Raw genomic sequence first — 18,709 nt, forward strand, 5'->3', positions numbered from 1 at the left:
AAAAATATTGTCTTGCTTTAGCATATGAAATTAAAAACGCATGATGTTAAAAAAAAAATATACCTATTTATATAATTCAATTAACAATAATAATAATAATAATAACAAAACAATTTTTAAAAATAATATCAATACTTAACGATGATAGTTTTTGAAATAATTAATGTTTTATATTAGAGAAATATCGCCTGCTTGTACCTTGTTTCATTATTCCTAAGACCAATGAATATGCATCTAGAAACAAATTAAAACGGTATAACGCTGACAAAAGACAAAACTTATGTTTTTTTTTCTGTACTTTTCAAAAAATAATGTGTAAACCAATAACTGTATTTTATAATACAGTATTATTATTAATAAATAATTCATTTGTATTGTAAACGAAAATTGGAGATTGTGATATTGAGTTAACGTATTTTCATTTAATATTATCGTTTGAAACAGAAAATTCAAAAAACTATAAGCCTTGAATCTACATTTAGGCGGAAAATCAATTTTTAAAATGTATGCTTTAATCATCGTGCACAATTTTTTTGTGTCATTTTATCTATTCATATAATAGAGTTACCATAATATAATATTATCACACACATAACATTATTGTGTAACATAGTTTCGTAAAAATAAAAAATAAAACCAAATACGACCTCTGCGATCGGTGGCAGTTATTCGATGTAAAAGTCGTCAAAGGATTGATAAAATAAGATTTAAAAAAAAAAAAAAATCATATATCGTAATTTATACGTTAGTTATCCAACACTGTTTGCGTAACTTTCCGTTTGGTTTTGCGCTAGAAGAAAAAAAATCGACCGTTTCAGCGGTGAGAAGAAAAAAAAACGATCCGTAACATGCATGGTCAGAGTACTTAATAGAGATGACTAACGCTGAAAAGTCTTATTTCGTGCATCCACTTCGGCGACGATAGAACGCAATACATTATATTGACCAATTATTATTTATAAACACGTCATAAAAGTTAAACATCCGTTCGATCTAAACGCTTGCCGTAGTAGGCATTGTTGTCCGCTCTCTACACGATGGCACCGAACGCTTGCGAATTAGACACCGCTCCAGCCGCCGCCACCGTCGAGCCCGACGTGCTGTCGGACGAGTTCGGCTTCCGGCCCGAAGACATCGTCATATCCGGATTTTCCGGGCGTTTTCCCGAATGCGACAGCATCGACGAGATGAGGCAGAAGTTGTACGCTGGCGAGGACATGGTCAACGCGGAACCCAGGAGATGGCCAACCGGTAAGCTGTGGTGTCGTACTTGTATGATATAGTAGTTGCATAAACAGACTTGGGTAAAATAATGTTTAAAAGTATTTCGAATACATAAAAAAGTATTTAGAACGTGTATTCAAGTACTATATATGATGATAATATTCCCAAGTATTCGGAATACTTTTTTTAGATGATTTTTTAATAGATTTCTATATAGTAAAATTATTTTTATTTTTTTTTTCAATTCAGCGTGTTTATAAAATTATAAATAAACATTATAATAATTTCGATATACACACGCCTATTTGGCTATCTATATTAGTTATAAATTATATTCAAATCCAGTGGCGCTACTAGGATCTATTTTTGGGGTGAGGGGATAAAAATTTACATAGTATAATAGGAATTAGTTCATTACTTAGTATAGGGAAATCCTGAAGTCATAATAATATCTTATAGTCATCGCTAGCGCTCGTTGCTACAAAATTGAAAAATAACATTAATGTCCCACTAAAAATAGTAGAAAACAAAATAATATATTACTATAAAATATTTTGCGTATATATATTTATATATTATATGTATATAATATATATATACAAATACATAAGTGATTTCTATGACGGAAAAAGAGTGAAATTATTTTCAATATTTGATTGGACGTTAAAAAGTTTTCCGAATATTCGTAAAAAGTATTCAAAATACGGTATTGAATGCTTAAAAAATAAGTATTTGAAAAGTATTGCCACACAAGCAATTTTCTATTAGACTCACATAGACAAAGGCTACATTAATTTTATTTTTTAATTCAATTAAAATGTTTGGTGAAAAAAGTTAAAAAAATTATTTTTTAATGTTTGGAAAAAATAAAGATACCTACCTATTTTATAGAGTTTATTTTTCTAAAAATTTTGACCTTTCAACATTTTATTTTCATTAATGTCACGATTTTTAATAATTTTTTTAGATAATAGACAAAACGACAAAAAACTTGTTTTTATCTGCAGGGCGGCGAGACCCCTCTACGGCTAATGAGTACGATGAGTACATATATCCTCAGGGGACACTCTGTATATAAAGAAAATTAACTTTTGATACATTAAAAATTAATTTATGCTACTGTCGAACTTAAAACTTTTATTCTAATTGTAACATTTTGTTTTGTTTTAAATAATTTTCTTCCAACATGAGAAATGAAAACCAGTGCTTAGATCCTTTTTTGGGGAAAAAATATTTATTTAAAAAATCCATTAATATTTTCAATAAATACGTATATTATTTAACACTTTTTTAAATAAAAACATGCTTAATTTCTTATGACGACTCCTGTAAGTTTTTAATATATTTTCTAGGTCTTTATGGTGCCATCATGAGAACTGGAAAAATGAAGGACATTAGCCAATTCGACGCTGAATTTTTTGGCTACCCTCCTGCTTTGGCTGAACGTAGTGACCCGCAACAAAGAATGTTGTTGGAAGTTGTTTACGAAGCAATCGTCGACGCAGGTTGGATCAGTTTTTATATCATTTAAAACTTTTATTTGTTGTGACATCAACAATATTACAATTTTTTATATGGATTTAAATTAAAAATATATTAAAAGATTATGCAATAAAAACTGATTAATGCGTAACATTATAATAATGGAATACGGTATATAAAACGGTAAAAAAATTATGTTTTTCAAAATTGATTGTTGATTTTTGAATGTAGATTAAAATTATTGTTCGTATTATGATTCAAACCCATTGTGAGCTGAAAATGTTTTAACGATATAATGCTAGCTGTACTACTTAGAGTTAAAGAGTTGACAGAGTATAAATGATGAAACCGTGATGTGTAATCTATCTGTGGTGTATATACGTAGAACCTAATAAGTAGGTAATAAGTAACTTTTTTTCTTCTGTGTACCAATTATTGCGTTAGCAAGTATTATATTCACGTATAAGTTCCTCTAAATAACATAACATTAAGTTGAAAAATAATGGATAAAGACACAATAAATCTGAGTCTCTAAGAACTAAACTTGTATTGAAAACGGTTAATTTGTTGAGAATTGTTGAATTGTTCACATAATCACAAAACCGATAAATATATATAAATATTTTAAAAGCGTGTACCGTAGTAAGTACCTACTCTAAAGCCAACTCATAAATCATTTCTAACTAGTTTTATTATTTTAGTCATATACTATTTAATACCACAAGAGTAAATGCAAATTTTTATTCTATATTTTTATATGTATTTTTTTTTTTTTTTTTAGTACCCTCCATTTCATATCATTAGTATTTAGTCTTTAATATTCTCATGAGTTATTGTCTGGACCATGATGAAAGAACCACTTTGTTTGTATCAATTAATCAGTAATCTATTAGTATACAGTAAAGTGTTCAATTTATAAAGTACTTATATAATTTACTCAGTAAAAAAATGAAAATAAAAATGATAACATTAATAGTTGTAAAATATAAATACCTAACTGTAGACTAAATGCCTAAGATATTAATTTTTTTTTTAAAGAAAAGGTAAATTTGCTTAAATATAAATTGATGATATAAATTATTCAATGAAGATAAAATATTTGCAAAAAATTGTTTGTATATACGCAATCAATTTTAGAAAAACTTTTATAATTTTTTAAAGAGTTACGATAAATCATAAATATTTAATAAAATAAAATTTGACCTATACGGAAAGTTACATTTATCTACATTTAATAAAAAAAATAATCACAAATAAAACGTTGAATTTTTTTAGGACTTCATCCGATGGCTTTGAAGGGTACTCGAACCGGTGTGGTTGTGGCTCTGTCATCAAGTGAAACGTGCGATTGGTGGTCCAAAGACCCAGAAATTGTTAATGGTTACGAATTTATAGGCACCTCGAGAACGATGAGTGCTAATCGTGTATCCAACTACTTCGACCTTAAAGGTGAGTAAAATAATATTCTCTTATCGCTAATCTACTATCGACACCAGCTAGCTGATTGGGAAATATTGTATATCATTGTTTGAATATCAGGACCTAGTTACTCCATCGATACGGCGTCTTCTACCAGTTTGATTGCGCTCCATCAAGGCTTCAAACTCATTCAAGACGGTGTTTGCGAAAACTGTATCGTAGCGGGTGTCGATTTGGTGTTGAATCCGACTGTATCGCTCATGTTCCAAAATCTGAACATGTTGTCGCCCGGTGGCAAGTGCCGATCGTTCGATGCTGAAGGTATAACATAATATTATAACGTGCACACACATGCACTTGAAATTTTTACCAAATGTTTATATTAGTATTTTTTGTACATGATAACAATTATTTTTCAAAATATTTTAACGCTTTATTAAAATCATATATTCCGTTGTCAACAAGTTTGAAAATATAATACAAGGTTGTACTTGTACCTACATACACCATTTGAAAAATATAAAAAATACGTTTTTATAATACTTAACTTAAACGTATTTAAAATTTTGATACGATACATTCTTTACCCGTTTTTCTATGTATAACAACAACAGACTTTGGTTACCAGAAAGTCAAATTAATTTTTGATAACTTTTTGACAACGGATAATGGATATTTACCCGTGAATTTACTATTTTATTTCAATCGGTTTTGATATTTTGTTGCAATTTTGTCGTAGATAGTTACTTGATAGATTCATTCAATGTTAATTTTTTATAAACCTATTAAATTATTTATTTTTTTAAAGTTATTTAAAAGCAAAAGAAATCTTCGTTTTTTTTTATGGTTTGTGTCTTTAGACGAAATTAGATATTTAAACGAAGAATAACAATCTTATCAATAATATCATAAAATATTTTCTTAGTAAAAATATAGGCTGACATCACTCATCATAATGGTTTTTCGTATGCAATGATTTATCACTAAATTCGAACTCAACACATACATTGTAGTGACTTACTTCTCAATGACGAAGTAAACTCGACACTGAACACTAACTGCACAACAAATTGTATTATATTTAACAAATTAAATATAATCCCCTGGCAATTGCATCTATATGCATATATATATATATATATTTAAACGGCCATAAGCACTAAATATAGGAAACGAAATCATAAATAATATGTGATGGTGATGTATAACCCAATTAAAAATTAACTCAAATTCATTAAAACGTACCTGTTCTACTATTTGAATAGGCGATGGATACGTGCGATCAGAGGGTATTGTCGCCGTGCTTTTACAAAAATCCAAAATGGCCAAGCGCATCTACGCAGGTTTGTTGAATACGGGAAGTAACGCTGACGGTTACAAAGACGAGGGTATCACATTCCCTTCGCAAGAAATGCAAATCTCTCTGTTTAGGCAAGTCCAAGAAGAGGTCGGCGTTAAATCGACTCATTTGACTTTCATGGAAGCTCATGGGTCTGCCACTAAGGTGAGTTTTTTCCGCTAAAAATTATAATAAAATAATATCAAATAGAACATACACTTTTCAAAAACAATGTTACGGATTTAACAGAGTCGCAATTCATTAAACAAAAATTCAAATCAGATATTATTATTACTATTATTTTTTCGTTACAATAATAATAAATAAAAAAAATAAACATTATAACTATTTATTGTGGCGATAAATTATTGAAAATAATCATATTACAATCGATGCGCTTAAAGTAGACAAGCATGTTAATCCCTTTTTCACATAATAATGCTATTTATTTAAAACATGTGATTTTTCAGGTGGGCGATCGTCAAGAAGTTGGCGCAATCGTCGAAGTGTTCTGCAAAGGGAGGACATCTCCACTCCTCATCGGCGCTCTCAAATCGAACATGGGGCACGGAGAACCGGCTTCCGCCTTGTCCGCTGTCATAAAAGTCCTCGTGGCCATGGAATGTAGACTTTTACCTCCCAACTTGCATTACAACATACCGAACCCGGACATCCCTGCCCTGGTAGACGGGAGATTAACCGTTAGTACAACCGCCACGTCAATTGACGCGTTGTATCGATCTAAGCGGTAGTCGTTAATTTTTTTTTTATTATTATTATCATTAAGGTCGTGGAAAACGTCGTTCCATGGGACGGCGGTATTGTCGCAGTCAACTCTTTTGGAGTGGGTGGTGCCAATGGACATTGTCTGATGAAGTCGTACACTCAGCAGAAGAAAGAACAGCAAGTACTAGAAGAGGATTTACCTAGATTGGTGGCTGTGTCAGCCAGAAACGAAAGTGCCATAAATTACATGATAAACCGAGTAATTATTTTATTGTTTGTTCTTATGATTTTTTACCATGGTATTTTATACTTAATGATAAAAGGAGGAAATTAAATTTTAGAATTTTTAATTTCCAACAGATACATTTTAAAATTCAGCATATTTATAATTTTAGTATGTATAAAAAATTTACACGTTTAGGTTTCATCTTTAAATTACTTTTATGAAACTATTACATTTCTTCTTAGAAATATTTTTAAATTTCATATGACTTCAATAGACTTCGTTTACTGTTAGATCGATCAAATGCCCAGGGACAAAGAGTTCTATGCCTTGTTGTATGGAGTCCACAGCGAAAACATATTTGGCCACAAATACAGAGGTTATATACTGTTTAATGGAATGTACGACAAACACCGTAAAATCGCTGTAAGATAACAAAAACTGATGGAAATTTGTTAGTTATTTCAAATGTATACTATTTCAACATACTTTACACATTTCAGGAGTTTGACCAACAAAAAAAACCAGTTGTTTTTGTCTTACCCGGTGTGGAGGCCTATTGGTCTGATGTGGGTAAACAATTAAAACGTTTGCATGTGTTCAATGAGTCCATCACGCAGAGCGCGAATTTGTTAAATCAAAAAGGGTTTAATTTACTTTCAATGTTGAGAAATACAGATCCCGTAACAATAAATGATCCATCTATGTCTGTCGTAGCTACGACCGTTGTTCAAGTATACGTTTATCATAATACTACACCAGTTCAAAAACATTTTTATCAACATTTTTATGACTTTAGGTCGCTCTCTTGCACGTACTCGCTAAACTGGAAATAACTCCAGATTACATTGTCGGAGAATCGCTTGGTGAACTAGCGGCTGCATACGCGGAAGGCGTTTTGACAGCAGATGAAGCAGTATTGTCGGCATATGCTATTGGTAGCGTATTGGCTGAAGCAAAAATCACTCCTTCTCAAAGTGGTAAGGAATTCAAGTAATTGACAAATATCGGAAATGAAATCTAATAATTTTGATTTTTACCTTTAGGACCCGTATTATCTTCTCAGAACGTATCAAAAGTGTCCAAAAAATTAGAGACCGCTTTACAATCCGTAAGTATTCACGTCATATTTAGTTCGAAATCAATCAACTTATATAATTAAAATTAAAATTTCAAGCGAATAGTTTTTGAATTATTTCACTTTGTCTACAAAAGACAATAATAGGCCCATGATAATGGATATAATGGTAATTTGAAAATGTTAGAAATAATATTAATCAATCACTATTTATAATTTTTAAAAATGGTCAAATAATTTTAAGTATTATACTAGATCCAATACTAAAACTATTATATAAATATATATAAATATTTATTTTTTTGTAATATTTTTGAGGACTATTATCCTTAGTAGGTAGTTAAAAAAAAAATGTATAATTGACCACTCGTTTGAATTTGTTTTTTGAATACGCCAACATTTTCAGAAAATATATTTACTAAACAAATTACAGTACACAATAGACAACCTATTATTTTGAAAACAACGGTTTGTGTACTTAAAAATTCCAAGTATCAGAATTTTAAAACTAAATTTTTAATTCAAGGAAAAATATAAAGTTGATTTTTTCTTTTTTCTTTATACATTTTTTAAAATACTTATGAATACAGTAATTTGAATATTACTAAAATACTATTCGATAAATGTTTTGACTAAACCCATTTTTTTTTCTGTAGTACACATTGTTTATTTTTTTATTTTACTTCAGATCATTACTAAACCAAGGTCCTCTTCTTCTCGATGGATTAGCGCTTCGCAGTCATTAGGAAACCAGCCGGTGTCATCGACATACTTTGTCAATAGCTTATCCACACAGCCATCACTTCAGGTATGTATGCAATTATTTAAACCATAACAGTATTATAACATATGGTTTTGTTAACTGTAAATATATACTGTTTAATAGAATTTGTTGGCGAAATGCCCAGAAAAAGCGATTTACGTTCAAATCCTCGCTCAAACAGAAGTGCAAAACTATATTGCAAATAACTTAAACTCTAACGCCAGACACATAACCCTGATCAAAGATTCTAATGATATTTATAAACAACTGTTGCTGAGCGTCGGAGAGTACGCGAATCAAAATATTTACCTAATTACTGAGAAAAATATTGGCATGCTCATTAATTGTTGTATTCGTGTTTTAGCTTGTTTAATGCCGGTCTTCAACCCAAAATTGAACACCTATATCCACCGGTTAAATTCCCCGTATCCGCACGTACACCAATGATCCAATCATTGGTCGAATGGGATCATTCTATTGAATGGAACGTAGTTAAATTCTGCGGGAAGGTAATATTATCTTCACCTTAAAACCAATACTGTCTTGTGATTAAAATCATTCAAACGAAAATTTGTTTATGCGTATTGCAGCCATCTTCTAAATCTGGTGAAATCGTACTCACTGTAGATGTCAATTCCAATCAATTCAGCTTTTTGAAAAACAACAGAATAGACGACTTATTCATCTTACCTTACGCTGGATACTTGGTAAGTGTTTAATTGATAATCATTATAATAAAGTAAAAGGTATATTTACATGGCACTATCTGTCTAGTAAAAGGAAATTAAAAATGAATATTAAATGAATCGCAATATCATTTAATATAATACTAACTATTACCTTATTAATAGTTAATTAGTGTTTGTTATTCAAATGTATATCAATATTTGTATACTTTATGAACTCAAAAACTAAAATAACGAAATATCGGTCATGCGGCTAAAAGTAGAAGAAATACTAATGCCGATATAAAACTGTGTGTGCAATAAAAAATACAATATTTTAGTGTGTGTTTATATTACAATATTATTAAAACTGTTTTTGTGGACATATTACGACCATTGGCTTATACTAGCATGTTTGAAAATATTTATTATTATTATTATTATTTTATATCTTCATTTTAATAATAATGCAAGGTTTAAACATAATTTATATATGAATAATAATAAAAAAAATTAAACAGAATCAGTGAAAGAAATCACTAAACTCGTATTTAAAATAAATTTTATTTTATTTTTAGTCGTTAGTATGGCAAGGTTTTGCCGAGTTATTACATCAAGAGCAAAACGAACTGCCAGTTGTATTCAAGAATGTGGAATTTTTAAGGAAGACGCTCATTCCAGAACATGGTAATGAAATGAAAAATTAATATTTTTAAACTATTTAACATTTTAACGTACCAATATTTTCTATTTTTATTTAGGAGTTGTTAAGTTTGTTTTGAACGTACTGTCGTCTGGAGAATTTGAACTCAAAGAATCCGGTACAATTGTAGCTTCTGGTCAAATTAGCACTTCGGCTACGATTGATAAAGAATTATTGAAGTTGGCAACGCCTAAAAACAAAAAACCTCAATACTTACCGTTAGATTCAACTGACGTTTATAAAGAATTGCGTTTGAAAGGTTACGACTACCATGATTCATTCAGAGGGATCCAAAAAATTGATCAAGAAGGTAAACTAATCTCTAAATCAATTTAATTTAGTTTAAAAATCTAAAGATGTATCATACTTAATAGTATATAATTATGTTACATAAAAATTATATGCACTTGCTAAATAAAATCATACTTAAAATCAAATGATTTAGTTTTGAATTTCATCTACGAAATATTATTTTAAATAAATGTATTTTTTTATATTAGGATACCACGTAAATTTCAATGGAAATTGGTTAGCATTTTTAGAAAATCTGTTTCAAATACCAGTATTGCAGTTGGATAATTATAACTTGTATACTCCAAAATTCGTAAAAAAGGTAGTCATTAATCCTACTAAACAACAAAAACAAGCTGAAAACTCATCTGATGAAAATGGTAATAAACTAATAACCTTATAAACAATTAAGTTTTTGAAAGAAAAATATCACATTTTTTTTTACGTATGTGTAATATTATAATTTATAGTCATCCCAGCTATTTATCACAAGTACGTTGATGTAATTAAAGCCGGAAGCGTTGAAGTCCGAGGGTTACAATTAGAAGAGGTTCCAATAAGAAACAAAGGTCAAAAAGATCCTAATTTAGAGTTTTACACTTTCCAACCATACATTTCTGATACGGTAAATAACAAAATTATGTATAACTATAATATAATATTATGCACTTATTACCTATTGTCTATATCTAACACATTCAATAGTATTGTCTAACCTATTAATACTATTTTAACCTAAATATTATCAACTGCTACATCAATAGAATTAATATTATGATTATTATATAAATGTCAACTAGATGTCTCGTACCCGATAAAACAAACTATAACAACTTAACTTAGGTATGAACAAATAGGTTATGTAGGTTATACGATAACTTTAATCTTGAGAACTCGAAAACCTTCTAATTCAAATTGCTTAAACAGTTTTTTCTCCCGTGAAATATGAAATGTTTATCAGTCATATTTGAAGTATACAAATATAACTCGTACAACGTATAAGTCAAATTAATATTTATCCTTTTTGATTTTCGAATCGCCAAGACAATTACTATACGAAGTATATTCAAAAAATACGGGAACAAATGCTCTTACGGCTATTCTAGACATGATATCGATTTAAATTATAAATCGATTATTTCCCGCGTATTAGTGAATATTTAAAACAAAACTCAAATTCACAACCTTATCTCAGTTTTATATGACACATGGTAAATCGAGTGAATTTGTTTCGTTGGGCGATTTCGACTTGTCTGAAAATCATGAACATCAAGTTTTGTATAAAACTGCGTAAAAATGCAACGGAAACTAATTGTAATAGGGACGATATTATATTATTAAAATCGTATTTTAATACGTCACTGTTGTTTATAGCCGACAATATACGCTCTGGACACATGTGTTCAATTAGCTTTCGAAAACAGCGGAGGTGCTTTCAAGTTGAAAGTGGCCGAGGTAGGAACCGGGAGAAAACTTGAATCACTGTACGCAAAATCCGTCATTGATGTGATCAACACCGAGCCAATGCCCAGCGTATGAGTATATTATTTAAGTATGAGACAAAAAAAGTAGTATTTAATGTTTTTATAGGTGGAAGTAACAGTGTTTACCGACCTGCCAGCTCCTGTCACGGAACAACTCGATGAATTCGGTGTTCGAGTAGTGGAGAAGGATGTGTACAGACCGGAGCCGATCGATTCTAACTGTCATCTAGTCATCGTCGCTGACCAGCTAAGTAACGCGGTTTTGGTGAAAAACGCTGCTGACAGTTTAAAAGTTGGTGGTTGTGCACTGTTTGTCGAAAGCAAAAAACCAACTGAACAACAACTTAACGCGACAGGATTGGAATTGATAGCAAATTTAAGATCGAAAGATAATAAGACATTCGTTCTCCTTCGGAAGGTAAACAGAAAAATTATTTTAATATTTTGTACACCACACATACGACGGGACAGAAGACAATAATATTATATGGAATTTGTTCAGAATGTGAACTGGTCAGCGCCGATTGTGGTAAACTGCACAGGAAATGATTTTGCTTGGATTGAACCATTCAAATCTGCTCTACAGCGGGCTGAACAAGAAAATAAACAAGTGCTCTTAGTTAGCCAAGGTGTCGAGTATTCCGGAATTTTAGGTTTTGTAAATTGTATTCGATTGGAACAAAACGGAAACGCGTTGAGGTGAATCGTATATAATCATAAATTAATTTAGAATTAATTTTTAAATTACGTCATGTTTCGTAAATATTTAGATGTCTGTTCATCGAAGATCCGAAAGCACCAACATTTTCGTTAACTTCCGATTTCTACCAGAAGCAATTGAAAAAAGATCTGCTGATCAATGTTTACCGCGGCGGTGTCTGGGGTAGCAACCGACATTTCCTGTTGGGAGACGATTCCGAAAATATGGTTGTGCCTAAAGAATACGCGTATATATCTACAAGAAAGGTTGGAGACTTGTCGACGCTGAGCTGGATCGAAGGCCGCCTGCAATATTACAAGTAACCAAATAATTAATAATAATATTTTTCTCCGCGAAACACGGGAAATAGATCGGTTGGTTTTTTTCAACCGTCGTTTGTTCCGCAGACCCGAGGACTATCCGGGAAAAGAACTGTGTACTGTATACTATGCACCGCTGAATCACATGGACGTCCTGTTCGCTGAACGTTCGTGGTTGCCATTCTTCAACACGGACACTGCTGACCAGGGCGCATTTTTGGGCCGAGAATTCGCCGGCCGCAACGCAAAGGGTCAAAGGGTGTTTGGATTGGTGTCCGGCAGCGCCCTCGCCACACATGTATTAGCCGACAGCTCTACCCTATGGGAAGTGCCCGACAAGTGGACCCTCGAACAAGCGTCCACGGTTTCCGTTGCGTACGTTTTGGTAAGTATTTATTATATAATGCAAATATGCAATTAATATTGTATTATTTCATGTTGAATTCGTAAATATTTTAGTTGGATACGATATGCGCATAAATATTTAAGCACCTGACAATTTAAAATTGAATTATATGTGGTTTTAAGCCACACAAACCATCGGTTACCCCAAAATCATATATATATGTATGTATGTATATATATATATATATATAAGCATCTTCTCCTCCTTCTCAAAAATTTGCAAAAGATCAATTCATTAAAAAAATGTTCTACGTCTATTCTCAAAAAAATGAAGGGTCCAGTGCAACAACCTGGTATGTCCACTTTTTCAAAAAAAATTTTTATCGTGGTTTCTTTATGAGGAAATAAATCTATACAATTCGGTGTAACAAACCGGTATGTCCGATTATCAGTTACGGAGATATAAGCAAAATGGACTTACCAGGTTATTTCATTTCAGAGCAAGAACCTGGTATGTCCGGACATACAAGGTTTTTGCTCCGAAACTAATTATGTTGGTTATACTGATAAATGATAAAAATCAATTTTATGAGCAAGAACCTGGTAAGTCCATAAATTTATCCTATTATAAGGCCATAACTTTTTTTGTGTTATTATAATTGTAATTTTAATTCATATTATTGATTCATAATAATGAATGCTATATGTTTTCAAAATAAATATAAAAAATACCACACATATTAACGATATAATAAATTGTATATCTTACTAAAAATGAAAGAAACCAAATTTCAGAGCAAGAAACCTGGTAAGTCCATAAATTTATCTTATTTATAGGTCATAACATTGTTTGTGTTAATATAATTATAATTTGAATACATAATATCAATAAAGAAAAAGGAATGCTAAATGTTTTCTATATAAACATAAAGTGTATGACAAATATTAAAGAATTTAAATGTTTTTTTTCTTCTCCTGAACAATTTCCAAAAGTGGACATACCAGGTTGTTGCACTGGACCCTTCAAATATTATTACCACTTTCTCGATTGTATTTTAGGGCCAATACATCAACTTGACAGGGCTTTTTATGTTATTTTACTTAACTCAAAATGTGTATTTTACCTACCCGTGTCTTTCTAAACAATCTAAAAATCTCGACAATGTATAAAATAAATGCTTTCTATTCAAACTCCAATAGGTTAAATATTTATAGTCTCAGAAAATAAATTAAATAGTATTGTAACTTAACGTTTGATTAATAAGATATTATTTTATTTTATAGGCTTATTATGGACTTTTTATACGTGGTAAACTCCAACCGAACGAAACGGTGTACCTCAGTTCTGGTACGAATTACACGGTCTTAGCTGCCCTCAACATCTTACAAAACAGCAACGTAAAAGTATACGTTGGAGTGCAGAACGAATCGCAAAGAAACTACTTACAAAATATGTACCCTAAGGTCCGTCGTATAACGATAATATTATGTGGAAAGATTGCACATTTTAGATTTTAAACGTAATTCTTACCATGTTTTAGATCCCCAAAGACAATATCGTCAACAGTCAGTTCGCAGAACAAGAAATACTCGAGAAAACCAACGGAAATGGTGTAAATTTGATCTTCAACACACTCGAGTCCACTCCATTTAAACTACAGAGTTTCATTCACACTGTGGCGGAAAGTGGACGTGTCGTAGAGTTTGAAAAACAAAAACAAGCGATCGAATCCATTGGTGAGTATAATTATCTGTAAATCTGTTATGTATAATAAAATCTGTACTACACTAGATAAAAATGTAATGAATTAAATCGCGTGATCACAAATTAAATTAGGTATAACCGGGAACCTGAAGAACATTACAATCATAAAAATGAACTTGAGGAGTCTGTTCCACGGGAAATATTCATTACTCGATAAACAGGAGCTCTACAAATATATAACAAATGGAATCAAAACCGGTGAAGTACAGCCATTGCCCACGACTGTGTACTCTTCTGACGAGAGTTTATTAGAAGCTTTCGAGTAAGTCATACATATTTTGAACTTAATTTTTTTACATTTTTTGTCTAAATATTTTATTTTACTTCATAGAAAAACCGTAAGTTTCGACTATTTTGGTAAAATTGTATTGAAAGTTCGCGATGAAGAATCAAAAAAAGTGGTCGTTCCGGCGCCCAAAAAAGTATTGGCAGTACCGAAAACATTTGTTGACCCAGATAAGACTTATGTCGTAATCGGTAAGTATGAATTTAAATTTAAAAAAACAAAAATAGTTTTATTACATTATAAAATATTTAGGTACCTATTCTTTTTACAAAACGATTGTGCCTAAACTTTTAATTTAATTAAACGTTTTGTTGGTTTCCTACGATTTTCTTTAATTTTCAAATCAATATTTCAGGCGGTCTTAGCGACTTTGGTCTTCAAATGGCCAACTTTTTGGTGACCAGAGGTGCGAAAAAAGTAGTATTGGTGTCTAGCAGTGGAGTCCGTACCGGATTCCAATCGTTGTTCATGCGTAGGTGGAAAGAAAAGAACATCGAGGTTGCCATTATTGAATACGATACGACTAAGCCGGACGAAACCGAAGCGCTGTTGAAAGAAGCCAACCTTTTGGGACAGGTCGCCGGAATATTCCACGTGGAAGCTGTGTTACACAGCGTCTCAGCATCGGATTTGACTGTGGCAGATTTCCGGTCAGCGTACAACCAAAAAGCCGCGTCCATCATCAATCTCGACACGGCTTCCCGAAAACTATGTCCAAATCTCAAATACTTCTTCGTCTGGTCATCGGCAACTTCTGGTCACGGAACAGCCGGCCAAGCTGACCACGGTTACACCGACTCGGCGTTAGGAAAGATCTCTGAAGCTCGAAAAGCGGCCGGATACCCATCGGTAATAGATTTCAAAGTTTTTACTAACATAAGACGAACGCGTTTCGAGTTTACAATAATTACGTCCCGTCCAGTTTAAAAATACATTTAAAATTATTAGCGTTAATGGAAGTGTATTTGAAATACGTAATCTCAAAACAGTTACTATTTGTTTTATGTAGATAAAGACAAAGACATAAAGATAAGTAGGTAAAATCGTTACAGTGCCAAAGAGTATGATAATACTCACTAATAAACACGGATGTTTTTTGTTACTATATATTTGGTACGTTTTGTGTGTTTAAGTTTTTTTTATATATTTACCTTGAAAGAGAATTTATTATGAAGTTATCTAAAGGTATCTATAGGTAAATAAGAAAATCGATTATGAAACTAATTTTGAGTAAAAATTATCTTTTTCCTTCATTTTTTTTTTCATGATTATTTTGAAAATAGTTGAGATTTGTTTGGTATTGATCCCCTAAAATGTTTACTATAGGAGTAATTTTCTAACCGTAAACCACCTTGCAAGTTTGGAATTCTCAAAGTTTTAAAATATTCCAAAAGGTTAAGTGATTACAGGCACCAATTAAATAATAACAATATACCTACTTTGGTCTGCAATTAATACATTTACGATCCGTTCAGAATTTAAAAAATCGTTTCGAGTTTTAAGATTTTTGATCACTTATTCAAATTGTTAAACACTCGCCAATCATGATATGGGATAGCCGCAGTTTTATTCCAGATAGAAAAAGAGTAATTTGAAATGTTAAAATATTGCATTAGATTATATGCAATCATTATAGTTAATATTTAATAATTGGCAATTAATAAATCTTGTCATTTGCAAACAAAATTAAAAAATTATATTTATAATGTAGGTAATTAATACTAATAAAACACCAACAAAATATTTGCGTTTACAGCGTTTTACTTCATGTCGGGTTACGCCAAAGGTACTTAAAAAATTAACTTAAATTCTTAATGAGACAGTGACACACGTTAACTTTACAGTCGTGTTTAATTTCGTTCATAAAATATAAATGCTGTCCCATTTTTACGAAAATGTCCCACAATAGCGTGTCCTAGCAAAGGTATTGTATAATATATATATATATATAAAAACTATTTTCAGACCGTCGTTGAATGGGCAGCAATTGGAGACGTAGGTCCTGTTTTGGAGGCGTTGGACGATAACAACGCGATTGTTGGTGGTAGTTTGCCTCAGAGGATCGCTTCATGTCTGAACGTTGTTGACAACTTCCTGAATCAGCAACATGCCGTGCTTTCGAGTTCGGTTCTCGCGGAAAAAAAGATGGCCAACGTTGAGTCAGTGTCCGTTGGCCCGGTCGACGCCATCGCCAAAATCTTAGGTGAGTAAAGTAGAAAAAAATGCACGCATCAATATGATGATATTTTTTATAGACTTCAATGCCTAAAAAATATCTCTCGGGTATTGCACGTGCCCGATAGTTTTTTTAAAAATATTATTATCACTATCCCATAACGAAACAATTTATATCGATTTTTATATTTCGGTATTGTATATAATCTAAACACGCAGGTATCAAAGACGTAAAGAATATCTTGGGCACATCCACGCTGACCGAACTGGGCTTGGACTCGTTGCTGGGAACTGACATTAAACAAGTGTTGGAACAAGACTTCAACATCGAACTCAGTGCCAAAGAAATCAGAGAGTTGACGTTCGACAAAATCAGGGAACTCGGTTCCGACTAGTGATACGGCGACGGAGTCTAAGGTGTTTAATAGCAATCCTATAATATCCATTTCCGTTTTTTTGTTACAGTAGTTTTATTTTTACAGGCTGGTGTGATGTTGCTGTGTCTCGAAAATCACTTAATCTCGTTTTTTTCGTGTTTGATACCGTACTATTTAATGGATATTATATATAGTTATTATTGTTATTGTTATGTCGTAGAAAATTAGAATAAACAGTTTACTTTCAATAAAATAATGTTGTTATTATCCCTCAATAAATCACCATAGGTGTTTCAAAATATAAACGTCATACGTCCTTTATATAAATATAAAAAAAAGTTAGTTTATTTTCAAAGGCGTTTACATCGTAATAACTGTAGTTAGTAATGTTAGTATATGACGAGCGGACGTAAAAATAATTAAACACGTAAAATGTATTTGATTTTCCGTTAACTTTACTTTTTTTATAATACACACTAAAAATAACTGGGAATTTAATCCAGACACAACGTGATATTAACATGACCCATATAATAATTATTGATCATAACTCAAGTTGAAATATAAGAAGCGGAAAACTAGTGCGTTTCATGTCGAATGTTGAATAGCATGACGTATAATTATAATTATTATTACTTTTGTTCAAAATATTGAAAAATTATTCATTTAAACCGAATTATTTATCATAATATCATTCATATATATATATTATATTATGATATTAACTATATTAAACGTTTTAGTAGGTTTCGAATATTTCGTTCGCTGACCCTATTAATTTAAAATAAAATATAGGCACTGTATAATATATATTATTAACTCGACGACGTATGCTGTTCGACATTATTATTGACAGGAGTGAAAATCCATCATCTATTAAATTTCCATCGTTATGATAACGATGATTAATTATTATGATAATTTCGTAATTTAAGTGCATTCACCTCGATGTCACCTGCGCCGACAGTCACTCGTCGGCCTTAGGTTTCTCTGCGGATTTTCGACAGCGGCTGCACTAAAATTGCGCTGCACGACTGACTACGTCTCCGTACATGACTCTGACGCGATACACATCTGTGCGAATGTGCGATGTTTCGTAAAATCGAATCGATCAATATTATAATTTATTGAAACGCTATAGCAGTATAGCACGTACCTATATATAGTGTGCGACATATATATGTACACATACCAAAACATGATATAATATGATAATAATATATATTATGATATATATTTATACTCACTCGACGAAAATCCTGAGCGACCTGTTGATTCGCGACGAAAGAGCATCGCGCTGAAATATCGTCACCGTGATCGCACCATATACTATACAGAGTGTCC

The 18,709-nt window shown here is 31.6% G+C and overlaps 1 protein-coding gene across 1 annotated transcript; it reads left to right on the forward strand.

The window, feature by feature from the left end:
* Positions 1 to 889: 889 nt before the first annotated feature.
* Positions 890 to 17,621, forward strand: LOC107171142 (fatty acid synthase-like). The gene is made up of 32 exons (XM_089222395.1): positions 890 to 1,251; positions 2,577 to 2,729; positions 3,982 to 4,155; positions 4,246 to 4,446; positions 5,391 to 5,629; positions 5,935 to 6,165; positions 6,252 to 6,449; positions 6,708 to 6,839; positions 6,917 to 7,147; positions 7,213 to 7,393; positions 7,460 to 7,524; positions 8,180 to 8,299; positions 8,378 to 8,541; positions 8,619 to 8,763; positions 8,845 to 8,961; positions 9,498 to 9,606; positions 9,681 to 9,932; positions 10,123 to 10,293; positions 10,384 to 10,538; positions 11,288 to 11,446; positions 11,504 to 11,815; positions 11,900 to 12,096; positions 12,168 to 12,416; positions 12,505 to 12,802; positions 14,047 to 14,226; positions 14,304 to 14,499; positions 14,600 to 14,789; positions 14,859 to 15,004; positions 15,169 to 15,662; positions 16,779 to 17,016; positions 17,208 to 17,405; positions 17,471 to 17,621. Exons 1-31 carry the CDS (start codon positions 1,038 to 1,040, stop codon positions 17,381 to 17,383), a joined length of 6,087 nt encoding a protein of 2,028 aa, XP_089078521.1. The 5' UTR covers positions 890 to 1,037; the 3' UTR covers positions 17,384 to 17,405; positions 17,471 to 17,621.
* The last annotated feature ends 1,088 nt before the right edge of the window (positions 17,622 to 18,709 follow it).

Source organism: Diuraphis noxia, unplaced genomic scaffold (assembly GCF_037042655.1).
Source record: "Diuraphis noxia isolate RWA-SAM2 unplaced genomic scaffold, SU_Dnox_SAM2 contig0003, whole genome shotgun sequence".
NCBI lineage: Eukaryota > Metazoa > Arthropoda > Insecta > Hemiptera > Aphididae > Diuraphis > Diuraphis noxia.

What these genes read in the sequence shown, in the direction of transcription:
- LOC107171142 (XM_089222395.1), top strand. Translation starts at nt 1,038, where the DNA reads ATGGCACCGAACGCTTGCGAATTAGACACCGCTCCAGCCGCCGCCACC. An exon ending in CCGATCGTTCGATGCTGAAG is followed by an intron (nt 4,447 to 5,390) that starts GTATAACATAAT and finishes CTATTTGAATAG; the next exon opens with GCGATGGATACGTGCGATCA. An exon ending in CGCCATCGCCAAAATCTTAG is followed by an intron (nt 17,017 to 17,207) that starts GTGAGTAAAGTA and finishes CTAAACACGCAG; the next exon opens with GTATCAAAGACGTAAAGAAT.